The sequence below is a fragment of the Balaenoptera ricei genome, chromosome 5 (assembly GCF_028023285.1).
Source record: "Balaenoptera ricei isolate mBalRic1 chromosome 5, mBalRic1.hap2, whole genome shotgun sequence".
In the NCBI taxonomy this organism is placed as follows: Eukaryota; Metazoa; Chordata; class Mammalia; order Artiodactyla; family Balaenopteridae; genus Balaenoptera; species Balaenoptera ricei.
Window position 1 is genome coordinate 31,240,248 of NC_082643.1, and position 17,864 is coordinate 31,258,111.

General features: G+C 38.6%; 1 protein-coding gene across 4 annotated transcripts in view; it reads left to right on the plus strand.

Moving 5' to 3' along the window:
* The window catches only part of ARHGAP10 (Rho GTPase activating protein 10), a 328,794-nt gene that overhangs the window by 101,716 nt on the left and 209,214 nt on the right, over positions 1-17,864 (plus strand). For 3 of the 4 annotated variants that reach the window (XM_059922584.1, XM_059922586.1, XM_059922587.1), the window contains exons 4-5: positions 6,169-6,240; positions 15,335-15,436. In XM_059922584.1, coding sequence (XP_059778567.1) covers positions 6,169-6,240; positions 15,335-15,436 — 174 coding nt within the window. The remainder of the gene's footprint in view (positions 1-6,168; positions 6,241-15,334; positions 15,437-17,864) is intronic. The other variant, XM_059922585.1, reaches the window with a different exon arrangement.

The following is a 17,864-nucleotide window of genomic DNA, read 5'->3' on the forward strand; positions in this document are numbered from 1 at the left end:
CATCTTTTCTGGAGTCTTCGCATGGGCATGGAGATGTGCTGTCATCTTTTTTTTTACATCTTTATTGGAGTATAATTGCTTTGCAATGTTGTAATGTTGTGTGGGTTTCTTTCAAGTACCGATCTTCTTAAAAAAAAAAAATCTGCCTTCACTTCACTTTACCTCATGTTCTGTTTCAACCATTGTCTTCTTTTGATTCTGTCCTTCGTGGCCGTCCTTTTGAAGAAGGGTCGTTCCCACAAATGTCCTCACCTTTTATTTATAAACCAACTCCAGTCTGCCCCTTTCTCCCTCCTTTCCATGGATATTGCTGAGATCTCATTCATTCTTTAATTTCTCTGCAGCTCACACAGTTAAACCCCTGTCTTGCTTCATCCAGCCTCCATGGACGATCATATGTGGGTTTATTCAGGACCGCTAGTAGGCTAGGTCCAGGTGTGGATACCGAGGAGATGATACTGGTGCTGAGGGAAGTGAGCTTTAAATTATTTTGAGGTGTTGTGTGTCAGTTGGATCACCTTGAAAATGTATGGCAGAGCCTCTCATCCGCTTTCCCAGGTGGACCTTGGGGCATTCCATATCGTTTCGAGTCGTCAGGATTCCTGGCGTGTGCTGCTGTGTCCCTGCTCTGCTCTTTGGTTTGCCCTTGTTGCAGGTCACATGGCCTACAATATGAAGAGGATAAAATTATCGTATTTTGAAGATGATCCCTTTCCATTGACTAGTGATTGCTTTTAATTCAGTCTGTTGCCTCAACTCTTTGATACTTAAGTAACAAATTTTCAGGGCTGGAGTGAGTGAAGTCCAGTGGCTGGCCTGGGGAAGAGAGTTTAAGCAAGCTCTGGGCATCTCGAGTGTGGACAGGATCATTTTTTTGAGGATTCCGCATCTCACTGGATGAATGGTCTCTTTGGGAGAAACCCTTCCATAATGAAACACTGCAGAGGAGCCTAGGGTTAAATGAAGAATCCTTTCCTGTTGTAAGTCACTTATTTTTTTCTGTAATTTTAAGCTTGGATTTTTGGGGGCCTTTTTTGTAACAAGAGGGATGGCACATTGTTGTCAAGTGTTTTGAGGTTTGCTTTTCTATTCTGAATCCTTCTGGAAATGGTGAGAACACTACTACTCACCAGCACATTGTGGTTAAATGCATTCTCCTTAGGTAAATATTCCCTTCTGTGTGCATTTTCAGCATTGTTTGTTGTAGATTCTTTTTTTATTTTATTTTTTATTTTTATTAAAAAATTTTAAATCAAAGTATAGTTTATGTACAGTATTATGTAAGTTACAGGTGTGCAATATAGTGATTCACAAGTTTTTATAACATCTTATTGGACTCTAATTGCTTTACAGTGGTGTGTTAGATTCTGTTTATAACAAAGTGAATCAGCTATACATAAACATATATCCCCATATCTCCTCCCTCTTGTGTCTCCCTCCCACCCTCCCTCTCCCACTCCTCTAGGTGGTCACAAAGCACTGAGCTGATCTCCCTGTGCTATGTAGCTGCTTCCCACTAGCTATCTATTTTACATTTGGTAGTGTATATATGTCCATGCCACTCTCTCACTTCGTCCCAGCTTATGCTTCCCCCTACCTGTGTCCTCAAGTCCATTCTCTACGTCTGTGTCTTTATTCCTGTCCTACCCCTAGATTCTTTAGAGCCTTTTTTTTTTTTTTAATTCCATATATGTGTGTTAGCATACGGTATTTGTTTTTCTCTTTCTGACTTACTTCACTCTGTATGACAGACTCTAGGTTCATCCACCTCACTACAAATAACTCAATTTCGTTTCTTTTAATGGCTGAGTAATATTCCATTGTATATATGTACCACATATTCTTTATCCGTTCATCTGTTGATGGACACATAGGTTCCTTCCATGTCCTGGCTATTGTAAACAGAGCTGCAATGAACATTGTGGTACATGACTCTTTTTGAATTATGGTTTTCTCAGGGTATATGCCCAGTAGTGGGATTGCTGGGTCATGGGTAGTTCTATTTTTAGTTTTTTAAGGAACATCCATACTGTTCTCCATAGTGGCTGTATCAATTCACATTCCCACCAACAGTGCAAGAGGGTTCTGTTTTCTCCACATCCTCTCCAGCATTTATTATTTATAGATTTTTTGATGATGGCCATTCTGACTGGTATGAGTTGATACCTCATTGTAGTTTTGATTTGCATTTCTCTAATGATTAGTGATGTTGAGCATTCTTTCATGTGTTTGTTGGCAATCTGTATATCTTCTTTGGAGAAATCTCTATTTAGGTCTTCTGCCCATTTTTGGATTGGGTTGTTTGTTTTTTTTGATATTGAGCTGCATGAGCTGCTTGTAAATTTTGGAGATTAATCCTTTGTCAGTTGCTTCATTTGAAAATATTTTCTCCCATTCTGAGGGTTGTCTCTTCGTCTTTTTATGGTTTCCTTTGCTGTGCAAAAGCTTTTAAGTTTCATTAGGTCCCATTTGTTTATTTTTGTTTTTATTTCCATTTCTCTAGGAGGGGGGTCAAAAAGGATCTTGCTGTCATTTATGTCATAGAGTGTTCTGCCTATGTTTTCCTCTTTAGGTCTTTAATCCATTTTGAGTTTATTTTAGTGTATGGTGTTAGGGAGTGTTCTAATTTCATTCTTTTACATGTAGCTGTCCAATTTTCCCAGCACCACTTATTGAAGAGGCTAGTCTTTTCTCCATTGTACATTCTTGCCTCCTTTATCAAAAATAAGGTGACCATATGTGCGTGGGTTTATCTCTGGCTTTCTCTCCTGTTCCATTGATCTATATTTCTGTTTTTCTGCCAGTACCATACTGTCTTGATTACTGTAGCTTTGTAATATAGTCTGAAGTCTGGGCGCCTGATTCCTCCAGCTCCGTTTTTCTTTCTCAAGATTGCTTGGGCTATTCGGGGTCTTTTGTGTTTCCATACAAATTGTGAACATTTTTGTTCTAGTTCTGTGAAAAATGCCATTGCTTGTTTCAGAGGGATTGCATTGAATCTGTAGATTGCTTTGGGTAGTATAGTCATTTTCACAATGTTGATTCTTCCAATCCAAGAATGTAGTGTATCTCTCTATCTGTATCATCTTTAATTTCTTTCATCAGTGTCTTACAGTTTTTTCTGCATACAGGTCTTTTGTCTCCGTAGGTTGGTTCATTCCTAGGTATTTTATTCTTATTGTTGCAGTAGGAAATGGGAGTGTTCCCTTAATTTCTATTTCAGATGTTTCATCATTAGTGTATAGGAATGTAAGAGATTTCTGTGCATTAATTTTGTATCCTGCTACCCTACCAAATTTATTGATTAGCTCTAGTAGTTTTCTGGTAGCATCCTTAGGATTCTCTGTGTATAGTATCATGTCATCTCCAAACAGTGACAGCTTTACTTCTTCTTTTCCAATTTGGATTCCTTTTATTTCTTTTTCTTCTCTGATTGCTGTGGCTAAAACTTCCAAAACTATGTTGAATACTAGTGGTGAGAATGGGCAACCTTGTCTTGTTCCTGATCTTAGAGGAAGTGGTTTCAGTTTTTCCCCATTGAGAACGATGTTGGCTGTGGGTTTGTCATATATGGCATTTATTATGTTGAGGTAAGTTCCCTCTATGCCCACTTTCTGGAGTGTTTTTATCATAATGGGTGTTGAATTTTCTCGAAAGCTTTTTCTGCATCTATTGAGATGATCATATGGTTTCTATCCTTCAGTTTTTAATATGGTGTATCACATTGATTGATTTGCATATATTGAAGGATCCTTGCATTCTTGAGATAAACCCCACTTGATCATGGTGTATGATCCTTTTAATGTGCTGCTGGATTCTGTTTGCTAGTATTTTGTTGAGGATGTTTGCGTCTGTGTTTATCAGTGATATTGACCTGTAGTTTTCTTTCTTTGTGACATCTTTGTTTGGATTTGGTATCAGGGTGATGGTGGCCTCATAGAATGAGTTTGGGAGTGTTCCTCCCTCTGCTGTATTTTGGAGGAGTTGGAGAAGGATAGGTGTTAGCTCTTCTCTAAATGTTTGAAAGAATTCACCTGTGAAGCCATCTGGTCCTAGGCTTTTGTTTGTTGGCAGATTTTTATTCACAGTCTCATTTTCAGTGTTTTGATTGGTCTGTTTATATTTTCTATTTCTTCCTGGTTCAGTGTCAGAAGGTTGTGCTTTTCTAAGAATTTGTCCATTTCTTCCCGGTTGTCCATTTTATTGGCAGAGAGTTGGTTGTAGTACTCTCTCATGATCCTTTGTATTTCTGCAGTGTCAGTTGTTATTTCTCCTTTTTCATTTCTAATTCTATTGATTTGAGTCTTCTCCCTTTTTTTCTTGATGAGTCTGGCTAATGGTTTATCAATTTTGTGTATCTTCTCAAAGAACCAGCTTTTAGTTTTATTGATCTTTGCTATTGTTTCCTTCATTTGTTTTTCATTTATTTCTGTTCTGATCTTTATGATTTCTTTCCTTCTGCTAACTTTGGGCTTTATTTGTTCTTTCTCTAATTGCTTTAGGTAAAAGGTTAGGTTGTTTGAGATGTTTCTTGTTTCTTGAGGTAGGATTGTATTGCTATAAACGTCCCTCTTAGAACTGCTTTTGCTGTATCCCATAGGTTTTGGGTCGTCGTGTTTTCATTGTCATTTGTTTTTAGGTATTTTTTGATTTCCTCTTTGATTTCTTCAGTAATCTCTTGGTTATTTAGTAGTGTGTTGTTTAGCCTCCATGTGTTTGTATTTTTTGCAGATTTTTTTCCTGTAATTGATATCTAGTCTCATAGTGTTGTGGTCAGAAAAGATACTTGATATGATTTCAATTTTCTTAAATTTACCAGTGCTTGATTTGTGACCCAAGATATGATCTATCCTGGAGAATGTCCCATGAGCACTTGAGAAAAAAGCGTATTCTTTTGTTTTTGGATGGAATGTCCTATAAATATCAGTTAAGTCCATCTTGTTTATTGTGTCATTTAAAGCTTGTGTTTCCTTATTTATTTTCATTTTGGATGATCTGTCCCTTGGCGAAAGTGGGGTGTTAAAGTCCCTTACTATGATTGTGTTACTGTTGATTTCCCATTTTATGGCTGTTGGCATTTGCCTTATGCGTTGGGGTGCTCCTATGTTGGGTGCATAAATATTTACAATTGTTATATCTTCTTCTTGGATTGATCCCTTGATCATTATGTAATGTCCTTCTTTGTCTCTTATAATAGATTCATAATTTTTAAAGGTTATCCTCCATTTATAGTTATTAAAAAATATTGGCTGTATTCCTCATATTGTACAGTATATCCTTATACCTTGTTTTATTTTTGAATATTTATTTATTTAATGTATTCATTTTGGCTGATATGCGTCTTAGTTGTGGCATGTGGACTCTTAGTTGCGGCATGTGGAATCTAGTTCCCCAGCCAGAGATTGAACCCGGGCCCCCCTGCTTTGGGAGCGTGGAGTCTTAGCCCCTGGACCACCAGGGAAGTCCCTGTTGTCTTTTTTTAGATTCCACATATAAGTGATATGTAGATCCTGTCTTAAAATGAGAAGCCCCAAACGAGCCAGTATAAAAATGAGTGAGGTTGTGGGTGGGGTCTGTGTGTGGTTCCTGTCATGGTGACCTTGCCAGCCCTCCGAATATTTGGGTGACTGACTGTCCTGAGCCCCAGTGACTCTGCTTTGCTAGCATAGCCTAAATCCTCATGAGGAATTGTCAGTGATGAAGGGCTGTCCTGGGACATTTAAACTTGTAGCCACAAACCTAGCCCTCTACATTATGTAGTCTGATCACTAATAATGGAATGTCATCGACTTTTAAATTTCTGAGCAGTGGGAGAAAAAAAAAAAAACCTTCAAACAGAAGTGTTCTGTTAATGAGTGTGATAGACCCCTTTGTTGTTTGAAGCCAACCCTCTTGCTATTTCCCTGAAGAAAGGGCTGTGTTGGGGCTAGGTCGCACATTTCCCTGGCACTTGGCCGCACCTCCTCTTCCCTGAAAATATTTATGGAGATCTGGTGTGTTAATAAATTTAGAAGTGATTTAATGGTCGCATTGGCAGGGTGAGATAAAGCAGTTCAGTGTGTGGTTCATTTTGTTTCTGGGTGGGGTGGAAGAGGGAAATGAAAGATTCACTTTTTCCTTTTTGGAAACCTAACACTCTGCTCTTCTGTTATCACTCTTGTCCTCTAGGCATTAAGTGTCACCGAAACCCTGATTAAACCGTTAGAAAAATTCAGAAAAGAGCAACTTGGAGCCGTCAAGGTTTGTGTCTAATTTGAGCACACTTGTAAACAGCAAATGTAGACACCTCTGCTGCTTGAGTGTACACTCGGTTCACATTTAGCAGCTTTGAAGGAGATGTTGGAGTCCACCACCTGTTGTTTTATGTTTCAAATGTGCTTTGTCCCCTTTGGGGGAATAGGAAATTGAAAACAAAACAGAAACACCTGGACTGGATGGTAAAACCTCTCGTAATCATCTTTGGCTTCACCTTTCCATGTAGGGTTTTAAAAATATCTTTAAGCAAACAACACGTTTACTCTGTATAGAAACATCTTATCTCTGTCGGAAGGGCAGTGATTTCCATGCCCGCCTCAGCTCGATGGCAGAGTGTAGCATTATACTAGGGTTTAAGATTAGAAATGCTGCTACACCAGCATGCCAATGAAACTAGAAAGAGAATATTCGGTTACAGTAAGTCCTCTACATACGAACCTTCAAGTTGCAAACTTTCAAAGATCCGAACGTGCGTTCGTATGTCCAGTCATGTTAAGTTAGTTGACGTGTCTGTAAGATTACTGTGCTGTAAAATTAAAAATGTTTTCTTTATTTTCTTTGTTTGTTTTTTATGTATTATTTGTGTGAAAAGTGTTATAAACCTATTACAGTACAGTATTATATAGCCAATTGTGTTAGTTGGGTACCTAGGCTAACTTTGTTGGACGTACGAACAAATTGGACTTACGAATGCACTCTTGGAACGCAACTCATTTGTACGTAGGGGGCTTACTGTATTGGGATGTATTTCCTTCAATTTAACACAAATTTATTGAGCTTCTGTTATGTGCCAACATTGTTATGGGTGCTGGGGATTCAAAGGTGAGTGAACTACAGACTCTGTGCTCAGAGCTCTGGGATGTAGCCAGGATCTCTGGGAATAATGCAGTGACTTTGCCCCTGGGAGCCTGGGATGTATTTAGCAACTTCTAACATCTGCTAACTAATAAGCTTTGAAATTAACTCAGAGAAGTAATTTCCACCAGCCTCTCTTGAATGTTGTGCAGGTACTTGAGGGAGAAAAAGTAGCGTTTCTGTGTTGTTGACCATTTTTGGCTTGGCCTAAGGAGAAGGGAATAACATCAGTTTTAGGCAGGGAAGAGAGGTTTTATGTTTGTATTTTTTTCCCCCATGCATTGGTGATGTGAGGTTTTTTTTTTTTCTTTATCTTTGTAAACAAACTATTAAAATCCTTTTCTACGAATAAACATTGTGGTCTCCATGGCCATAGCTATACAAATGGGTCCAGAGAGAGCCAGCTTTTTAGCTGCTATTTATAGACTCAGTTCTCCTTTAAGTGACCTGTTAACATATTAGACACTTCTTTTTGGCATGATATTTTACGGTTTTTAATGAAGAGCTGTGTTTTGAGGGGAGGTCAGTGGGGGTACCCCCCAAGTCCTCTTCCTGGAATTGTTTGCTGAGCTACATGAAGCTGGTTTGTGTTTGCTGAGCTACATGAAGCTGGTTTGTGTCTGCTGGCTTTGTAGCAGGACATTGGAGGTCTGGCTTCACATCTGTGACCTTGGGCAAGTAATTGGCTTTAGTTTCTTACCTGTAAGATGACAGGCTGGGGATCTGACTGCTCTATTTTGCAGTTTTATGATTCTGTTTTCTCTGATCTTCATAGGCTGTCTTAAAGCTTGAATAATCTTGGTTCTTTCTCTTTGAACATTTCATGGCAGGTACTGAATGTAAACATTTCTTATTTTTCTTATTTTACTTGGATGATGGTCGGGAAGGATAAGGGTTATATTATGTAAGTGAAAAATGAATGTGACTTAATTAATAGATATATTTCCTTTTTATTTACCTACTGGGTTTTTAGAAATTTCTGGCCTTGAGTTTTCTACTGACTCCTTCTCCTCCCCAGATTTGCCCAGCTTCTCATGTTGTGCCTGTTCAAAGTGTGGTTGACCCTTGAACAACTCAGGTTTGAACTGTGTGGGTCCACTTATACATGGATATTTTTCACTAGTAAATACTACAGTACTACAAGATCCATGGTTGGTTGAATCCACGGATGTGGAACCGCCTATATTGAGGACTGACTGTAAGTTATACTCGGATTTTCAACTGCTCCTAGGTTGGTGTCCCTAACCCCTGCATTGTTCAAGGCTTAACTAACTGTATAGCCTGCAAAGCAGCTTGCAAAATAAATTGCCATATTAAAAGGTTAAATTATTTTAATACTTTGTCTATTGAGCGGTTTAATGGCCAAATTCTATCCTGAAGTCCCATTTCTTTCTTTCTTTTTATTATTATTAAAAAAATTTTCTCCCCTCACCTCCCTTCCGCTGCACCTCATGGCATGCAGGATCTCAGTTCTCTGACCAGGGATCGAACCGTGCCCCCTGCAGTGGAAGCGCAGAGTCTTAACCACTGGGCTGCCAGGGAAGTCCCCCATTTCTTTCTTTCTTCGTTGTTTTTCAGGCTTCAGGTTTATGAAGGGTGTATCCTACATTCTTGTTCAGTACAGTGTGTGTGTTGGCTGTCACACCTATTGATGTTACCTGGGAGAAGCCTTTTTTTACTGGTAGTTTTGTATATTAAACAGTAGAGAAAGGTAGTTTTCTAGGTTATATAGTGATATATAAGCATCTGTTTTTCTCATTAGATTGTTAAATCTTTAAGAGAAAAACCTATGCTTATTTCTTTATTTTCTACCAGCCTCCACTCTGTCTTACTATAACGTATTTAATAAATAAACCAATTTTACTGTTTTTCTGTTCTAGAAGAACCAGGAAAGGGTTTATAACCTGGATATTTGATGATTTTCTCCAGTTATGCTTTCTAAACACCAATCCTGTCTTGAAAAGCACACGCTCTTGTTCCAGTGGTTTATTTACTTACGTGGGATACTTAAAAATAACTTAATTCTCTTAGGTTAAAGATCTTTTTTTAAATACCATGAAGCAGTTTTCATGTGGGGAGAGAAAGACAAAAGTCTTTAAAAGTTGACCGCAGCAGAATTTTTTAGGTACCCTTGTCAAAATGTTTATCTTTTCTTTCCCTTCTCCTTTTTCCCATCTGGGATGGTCCTGTCTTTCGCTTTTATATGCAAGCTCTTTCAGTTCCTTTTACTTCTTCAGTTTCCAGCATCCCAGTGACATGTTTAATTTGTGTTTTTAACATAATCGAAACTGCTAGGTGGCTTTTGTAAACTGGATTTTTTAGGAGCCCCCAGGTCGTCTTTTCTGCTGTTTCGCTTCTATTTGGATATGTTCCCTGTCAGTCACGTCTGTTTGGTTTGGCCTTCAACCTCCGTCCTGTAGGTTCTGCCGCATTTTCTCATGTGCCTGCCCGGTTCTTGTCTCTGTTTAAAGAGCCCCATTTCCCACTGCAGGACACAGTCGTTCTGTGCTGTGTCCCATCAATTCAGAGTTTTCCTCACGGCCTCTCTTAGCTTTACTTCCACGGAAGCTCTTTTCCCTTCCCCAGAAGCTTGTCACTTATTCCTAAGTATCTGCATAACATTTTGTTGGTAACCATTGCTCATTAAATGTCAGTTTAGCCACAGGAAACTAATACAGGCACCAGACAACATCGGAGCCAAGTGCATTGTGTACAAACTCCAAGAAATACTAGAGCTTGGTAAGAGTTACAGTGGGAGAATTTAAAATTGCTTTCTCTGAAAGGGGCAGCAATGCAAATATCAAACGGATACAACGAAATGATATTGATAATTTATAGAGCCTATTCAAATGCTCTTTTGCAAAGAGCCAATTACTGTTTTATTCAATAGAATAAAAGGTTTAACCAGAAGGCTTAAAAAATGTTTATTTCATAAATTATACCCTAGTAGCTCAGCCATTACCAGACTCTCACCCCATATTTCCTTTGTATTTCTTTTCAAGACTATGCCTAACGACTAAATGTTTAATAAAAATCAACTTCCTGAGATTCTGTAAATGACTGCAAAATGTGGGTAAAAAAGCAAATTTATTTGAATAATTTCTCAAATTATGTTTGATAGAGCAGAAAAAATGTGATTTAATCACATTTCTTTCATTTTTAGTAATAACAACCTTATCAGGCCTATCATATGGCACAGTGCCAGAGGCCTTGGGATATACAACTATGAATTAAAACACTGGTCGGCCTTTAAGAAATTGGCAAGTCTGTGTGGGTGATGTCCAAAAAAAAAAAAAGGCAATAAAAATGCACTGTGAAAAGTGCTCTAAATACGAGTAACGGTGCTCTGTAGGTGTCCTATCATCTTGGCTTTGGAGCGCCAGGAAAGTCTTTCAGGAAGACCCGATTCTCCCTCGTTTGGAATCCTACTTCTGCCCCTTAAGTAGCTCTGTGATTTGGGGCAAGTCACTTAAGGCCTCTAAGCCTGTTTCCTGATCTTTAAAACGAGACTTAGGACACCGGTCTCTGAAGGTTTTCGCGAGGCTTCAGTGCATTTGATAACATATTTCTGGGGTCTAGTGCAGGGCCTGGCGTATACACAGTTGCAGCTCTTTTAGGATCCCCTTTGTGACTTGCTCCATATCAGCTTGCCAAAAAGAACTGCGCAGGTTTTTGTCCCCTCTGTGTGTGCCGGGTTCAAGCACTGTGGCTTGTGACTCCCCCTGGCCAGATGGTGCTAAGGTGATGGATAGGTGACTTGAGAGCAACGGCACCGGAACCAGCGGTGGCACTTTGTCAGGGTCGGTGTCGCTGTGCTATAGGCTTCTCCCTTCCCACATCCTCTGACCGATGTCTCCTGGGCGCCTACTGGGTGTGCAGGTAAAGGCTGAATTCTCGTTGCCGTGGAGAGGCTGAAGGAGCTTAAAGGCAAAAGGGGGTGGGGGTTGGGTAGGGCAAATGAAGTGTCAAGGAGGGCAGGTGACATTGGTGCAGGAGTTGAGGGAGGCGGCTGTCCCCCCACTGGAGGAGACAAGGAGTGCTTCATGGAAGAGGTGGCATTTCCACCGCCTGGTTTGGGGGTAAAGGCTGAATTTCCAACACCCTGGGCTGTAGGGTGTTGGTGGACCAGGGAAGCAGAACAGGGATTGCAAAGCTCTGGTTGGCCTGGATATACAGGAAAAAGTGCTCCTGCCGAGTGTGTTGTATGTGCTGTGAATCTTGTTTCTTGTATGTGCAGTGTTACCCCCCACCTTTTTATTTAAATAAAGAGGGAGAAGGAGTTGGAATCTCTAAGAAAGTATTTAAGCTCCTGTCTAGACTAGTCAGGCCTTATTATTTACTGTTTGTAGTTTGAAAATAAGTCTTTTCATTTCCTCATCCTAGAAAATTTGTAAAATACCAAAAATATTTAAAAAAGAAAGTTACCCGGTAACTCAAAAATTTCCCCTTCTTCTAAAACAAAACAACAAATTCTAGTACCCTGCAGAAATGTGGACAGTTCACAGGTGTGTTCAAACTTTTGTGAATTCTTTGTATGTTCTTTACTCATTTTTCCTTGGAAGTGTAATGTGTGATTTGAGCAAAAACTTGCTCAATAAAGAGTGTTTTATGTGTTAGGAACGTTTACCTCTTTTCTTCCATATTAATTGTATCTTCTCCCTGCCTGTTGTTTGCCTTTTACCTTATTTATTGTGTATTTTTGATATCTAGAAGTTCTTATGGCTTCTTCCATTTCTCTTTTGCTCAGAAGTTCCTTCTCTGTTCTGAGATCTGATTGAAAATACTCTTTTTTGGCTTCATTTTTTACTTGTGACTCTTTCAGTCCATCTGGAATTAATTTTGATTTGAGACATGGTTCTCTTTTTATTTCCAGCTAGTTAACCAGTTATACCCACACCATTGGTTGAGTAATATTTTTTTATCCAGTGATTTGTGATGAAACCTTTATATATATATATATATATATATATATATATATATATATCTATCTATCTATCTGATTATTTATGTTTTGTTTCTTAGGTTTATTAAGTCCCTCTACCATTTACACCGTGTACATCTTATTTGACTAATTATGCTGTTTTAAGTAATATCTCTTCTTCACTGTTTTTTGTTGTTGTTGTTTTTGCATGTGTGATTTTATAACATTACAAGCTGACTTCCCATGAGTCATCTTGAACTTGTAAACATTTTGTTTGGCTTACTCATGTTAAAACTGAAAAAAAAAATTTTTTTGTTGCCACCATTTAAAAATCACTGGGTTTTCCAGCTGTTCCAGAAAAATCAGAAGACATGGCCTGTGTACTGGGCTTATATTTCCACATGGCAGAAATCTGCAGGAGCTCTATTATGGCTGCCTGCCTGCCTCTCTAGAATAGATGTGGGCCACCTGATCTGCCTTTGCCTCCACCTTTCCTTACTGAGTTTTACTTCCAGCTTGACTCAGACTCACTTGAGTAATGCTGTTTCATACAAAAGTTTTCATTGTATTAATTTGATCCTTGATAGAGCCTTTTGTCTCATATTGTTCAATTTATTATATATATATGTATATATATATACACACACACACACATACATATATGTGTATCCTATATTGCAGTGTTGAAGAAAAAAGGCTCCATTCTTTATTGAATGCTGCTTGAACACAATCCCTTTTAAAATTCATATTATTTAAGTGCCAAAAGTCATAGGAGTACAAAGAAACAGAATATTCTATAGTGACCTTGAGAAGAAATGCAAGGAGAAACAATTATCTGAGTCTTAAGATTCAAAAACGAAACACAGTAGCGTTTGTATAATACCATACGAAGTACGAACAATTGTATTTCCACTCTAATTGGTGGGCGTGATGTTGTTTCTTGGCTAAATTCTTTCTTCACAGAGCCTTGATAGAACCATTTTCTTTCATTCCCAACCTAACCCACATGCTAATTTACATACCCCACTACTGCTGCGTGTGCTGGGGTGTTTTGACTGCTGACTTTAACATCATTGCATCCTTTGTCCCCTTCTGTGATTCAGATGAAATCAAAGGAGTAAAAATGTTTTCGGTATTCTCTGGTAAGTACTAATCTGCAAAGATAGTGAGCACGTTTAACCACATGATCTCGCTTTGCAGCGTACTTGCGGTAAATGCAGCTGTGTCACCTCCACTCCTGTCTCATTTAAACCTGAGAAACTGATGCTCAGAGAATGCTGTGACCCTGGGGCAGTGTCACAGAACAATGCGTGGCTGCTAGAACCTGCGTCTCTGACACCTAATCCAGTGCATGCTCTGCAATATGAACTTTTAAAAATAGTGGAGATTTTGAAGTAGTGGCCATATGTTCTTTTTAGTTTATTTTCTGTTAGTCATTAAAATCGTTCAGGAAGCATGTCATAATGAAAAGCAGAAAAGAGAGTAACCATGTAGTATTAATGCCTTAAGCTTTTTAAAAAAATAGTTGTAAATTAGGCCTAGGGCATAAAGAAAAAAAGTGCTTCTGTTTCAACAAAAGTTTGACTATTCTCATACATAGGCGAACCGTAGGATCACAGAATTTTAGGATTGGATCTAAGAATGAACTAGTTCAAAACCAAATCCCTGATCTTTTCAGTAGGAAAACTAAGGTTCTGTATTGTTAGGTGTTCCCCTCCCCCCCCAAAAAAGATGTGCAGCTAGTTGGTAATTAAACTTTGAGTAGAAATGGGAAGAAATATCAGTTCCCAAGTCTGTCTCTTCCATTAGTACGGGGATTAATTTAGGGTCTTTAGGTGGGCTGGCAGAGCTCCCTTCCTGGCTTCTCACAACAGTTTGTAGTCCCGTGGAGTGAGAAAATGATAATAAATGTGAAGAAACAGAATTTTTGTGCTTTATTTACTCCTTTTGCTTAATAGGGAAAAGATCATGCCAGAAAAGGCTGGGAGAATCCATTATTTTTGACCTAGAAAACAGAAGTTGGAAAATAGGGAAGGGAATGTTCCTTTTCAGGAGGCCTTGGAGAGTTGGTGAGAGTTTGAAGTTAATGGAAACATTTTGACAGCATGAGGACATTGCGTGTGCTCATTGGTGCTCCGAAATGTTTATGAAAAATCTACTTACCTTTGGCAAGCAGTGTTGGGGAGATACTCTGTCTTCGCTGCCTTAAAAAAATTTGGTTCCTTGTGAGATAGAGAGGGTGGGAGGGAGGCTCAAGAGGGAGGGGATATGGGGATCTATGTATGCATATGGCTCATTTACTTTGTTGTACAACAGAAACTAACACAGCATTGTGAAGGAATTATACTCCAATAAAGATGTATTTAAAAAAATAAAAAGATAAAAATGCACAGGGAACTCTATTCAGTACTCTATAATGACCTATATGGGAAAAGAATCTAAAAAAAAGAATGGATATATGTATATGTATAACTGATTCACTTTGCTGTACACCTGAAAATAACACAGCATTGTAAATCAAGTATACTCCAATAAAAATTTGAAAAAAAAATTTTAAAAAATTAAAAGAAGCTACTCTAGCAAAAGGAAAGCAAAGGCTGTTTCTAGGCAGTGCCTGAGAAATGTTTGTAATGTTAACCAAAGGATCTTGGTACAAGTATGTCAGTATTATTTTAGGCCTTGTCGACCTATTGCTACGTATTCTAGACAGTGTTAAAGAAATCACCCCTAAGGTTTGGGTAAGTAGATGACATTCCTGGTCAGAGGATTTTATTGTGATATTCATACTGGACAATTGGGGAAGATCTTTTAAGATGTTCCCTACTGCCCCAGTGGTGATGATGATGATTTTTTTTTAATGTAGATCAAAACTTACTCAGTTTTAAGTGAATTCCATTTCTATGCCAAAATCTGTACTGTAGCAAGTTTGCTTTTTTAAGCTTTATGTTCTTATTATGTGTTCATCTTAAAAATGTATTTTTTTTGAATGGAAGGACAAGTGAATGGCATTAATTCCAAACACTGATAAGTATGAAGAGTTGAAAAATAACAGGCTTGGAAAAAAGCCCATTAAAGGAAAAAAAGAAAAAATAAGTGACTCTTCAATCCTAACACTGTCTTGATGAGTAATAAGCAGTATGGCCTGGGTGCAGATAGATTTTCCAGATAACTCCTTCACACTTCGTGGTACTTTCTTTTATTTTCGGATATTTTTCATATTTTGAGTTTCCCAGTGGATTAACTATGTGTATGCCTTTTCCCCCCTTTTTTAATCACAGTTGTCTATGTTTTTCTGATTTGTAGGAAGAAAAAAAGAAGTTTGACAAAGAGACAGAAAAGAACTATAGTGTAATTGATAAACATTTGAATTTATCAGCAAAAAAGAAAGACTCACATTTACAAGAGGTATTGTTTTTATTTTTCTGTTAACTTGTTTCTAAAATTCAGTAATCAGTGCATGTCTTTTTTTAAAAAACTGTGCTTTTCTTTTGAAAACATTTCATCTAGGATTTTAGAGGTGAAAAAAATGACCAGGTATCACCATGAAGAAAAGAGCTCTTTTGGAACAAGATATAAAATAAGACCTCTTAGAGTGATTAATGCAGTGTGGATTCATAGTATTAAAAGTTTTGGTTCTGAATATATTTTCACAGGAACAATCATTTTAACCAGCGTAACTGAGAACAGATATATTATTTTCAGGAATCGATTCATTAATTGGCTTTCAAGATTTCTTGAAGAAGTGAATTGAATAAGCTCCTACACCATTTGGCTTTTATGTGAAGGCAGCATTAATCTTACTTAACACTGAAGACTCAGGAGTTTTCACCTTCATTGGAAAGAGAGCATCTGTTTTACTTGTGTTAATAGACTCATTTTTTTGTTTTTGGAGGGAGCTGTGTGTAAGGAGAAAGGAATTTATATCTTGTCTCTCAGTTTCTCTTTCTGTTTCTTAAATCCCCTGCCACTTGTTTTTCCTCACTCACACACTTGAATGGAAACTCAGTTGTTTACAATTTGGAACATATGCTTTCCTTAAACATAATGCTGTTTGCAGCTGTATGGATCTTGACTCATCCCACAAAAGTGTGATTTTTTTTTTTCTTCCATTTGTTTATTTTTAAACACATAAGGAATCCAGGCATGATGTGCCACTATAATATACACTTAGTGAAATATCATCAAAATGACAACATTGTAGAATAAACCTGGGTTATGTTTAAATGTCACAGATTTAGTTGCAAACTCTGTGTGTGTGTGTGTGTGTGTGTGTGTGTGTGTGAGTTTGTGTGTGTGTGTGGCGGGGTTATTTTGACATTGCCTACACGTCACGTTTTCTTTTGTCTCGCTAGTACTTTTGACGGACGTTTAGATGGCATTTGACGTTCTATGAAAGAGAACGGCCCTTTTGTACCATTTAATCCTCACTCCAATACTGTGGGTAGGGCTCCATTCTCTCCTCTTCCATATTATGTAGGAAACCATTCACTTGTTACGTGTGTTCCCTCATCTCCTACCCTCTGTCATTTTTGAAATGACAGCTGTTGCTCTTAGAGGCTCTCTTTATGCTAGCAGTTTTCTACCTCTCTTCTCCCCTGATCTCTGTTTCCAGGTATCCTGAAGGGATTTTCATGCGCCGGGTCAATTTCCATCTCCACCTCACTATCTAATGGGGTATCATTCTACCTGTTGTTTAGGCAAAGTCTGTAAAGTCAGTCTTGGCCCTTTCGCTCTCACCCCACATCTAGACCATCAACCTATGTCTTCTTTAGCTTCAGAATATTCTCGGAATATGGCCAGTTCTCCTGACTCCCCACCCCTGTCACCCGGGCATCTCTCGCACAGATTACTGCAAAGGCCACCCTGCTTTCACCAGGATATCCCTACAGTTTATTTTCTGTACAACAGTGGAGTGAGCCTTCATGTTGCTCTTTTTCTCTAGATACTCCTAACAGCTCCCCTTAGAGGCCCTGGGCCCACCCCGTCTGCCCTCACACCCACATGGCTGCCTTGCTCTGGCTTGGTTCCATGCTGAGGGCCTGTGCTTTGTTCATCCTTCTGCCAGATCTGCATGCCTCACTCCTTCAAATAGTCTTCCAAATACTCTCCACTCAGACTTCTCCTTACTAGAGAAGTTTTCCAGCCATCTTATTTAGAGTGTCCCCCTTACTCTCCTTTATTTTTTTTTTCATACTCTGACAGACATTTGACTCACTACATAGTCCGTTGTTACATGGCTTCTTCCCATAGGATGTAAGCTCCTTGCAGGCAACAGCTGTGTTCTGTTCAGCACTCTGTCCTCAATGCCTAGAATAAGACTTGTCAGGGAATAGGCACTTAATAAATATTTACCCAATGAACAAGCGTGAAGATTGTGAGCTAGGACTTCGACAGTTTCATCATTCCCAAAGATAATTAAACTCCAGATGGGAAATTTGAAGAGACCCTCAAGGAGAATCATTTTAGTTTCACTTAAATTACATATTCTTGGCTGTCTTGCTCTGTTTGCTCTTTACAAACATACGGACTCCCACTTGACCTAGCTTTCCATTGCAGGCGTGAAGGCCGTAAGAAGGGGGATGCTGTTCAGTGGGAAAAAGGTTAGATTTGGATTTTGGTTACTTTTGGCAGTGGCTAATACATTGCTAATCTTCAGTAAATTGAGGTGCTCAAGAGATTAATAAAGGTTGCTGAGACTGGTACTGAACAAAGGCATAGAAACTTGTTATCTATTCTTTCCTCTTGTTTCCAATGAAAATAACAGGAGGAAATTATGGCAGACACCAGGCTGGCAATTTTAGTAATTCTATTAGTACCTTGACCTGTAGCTCTG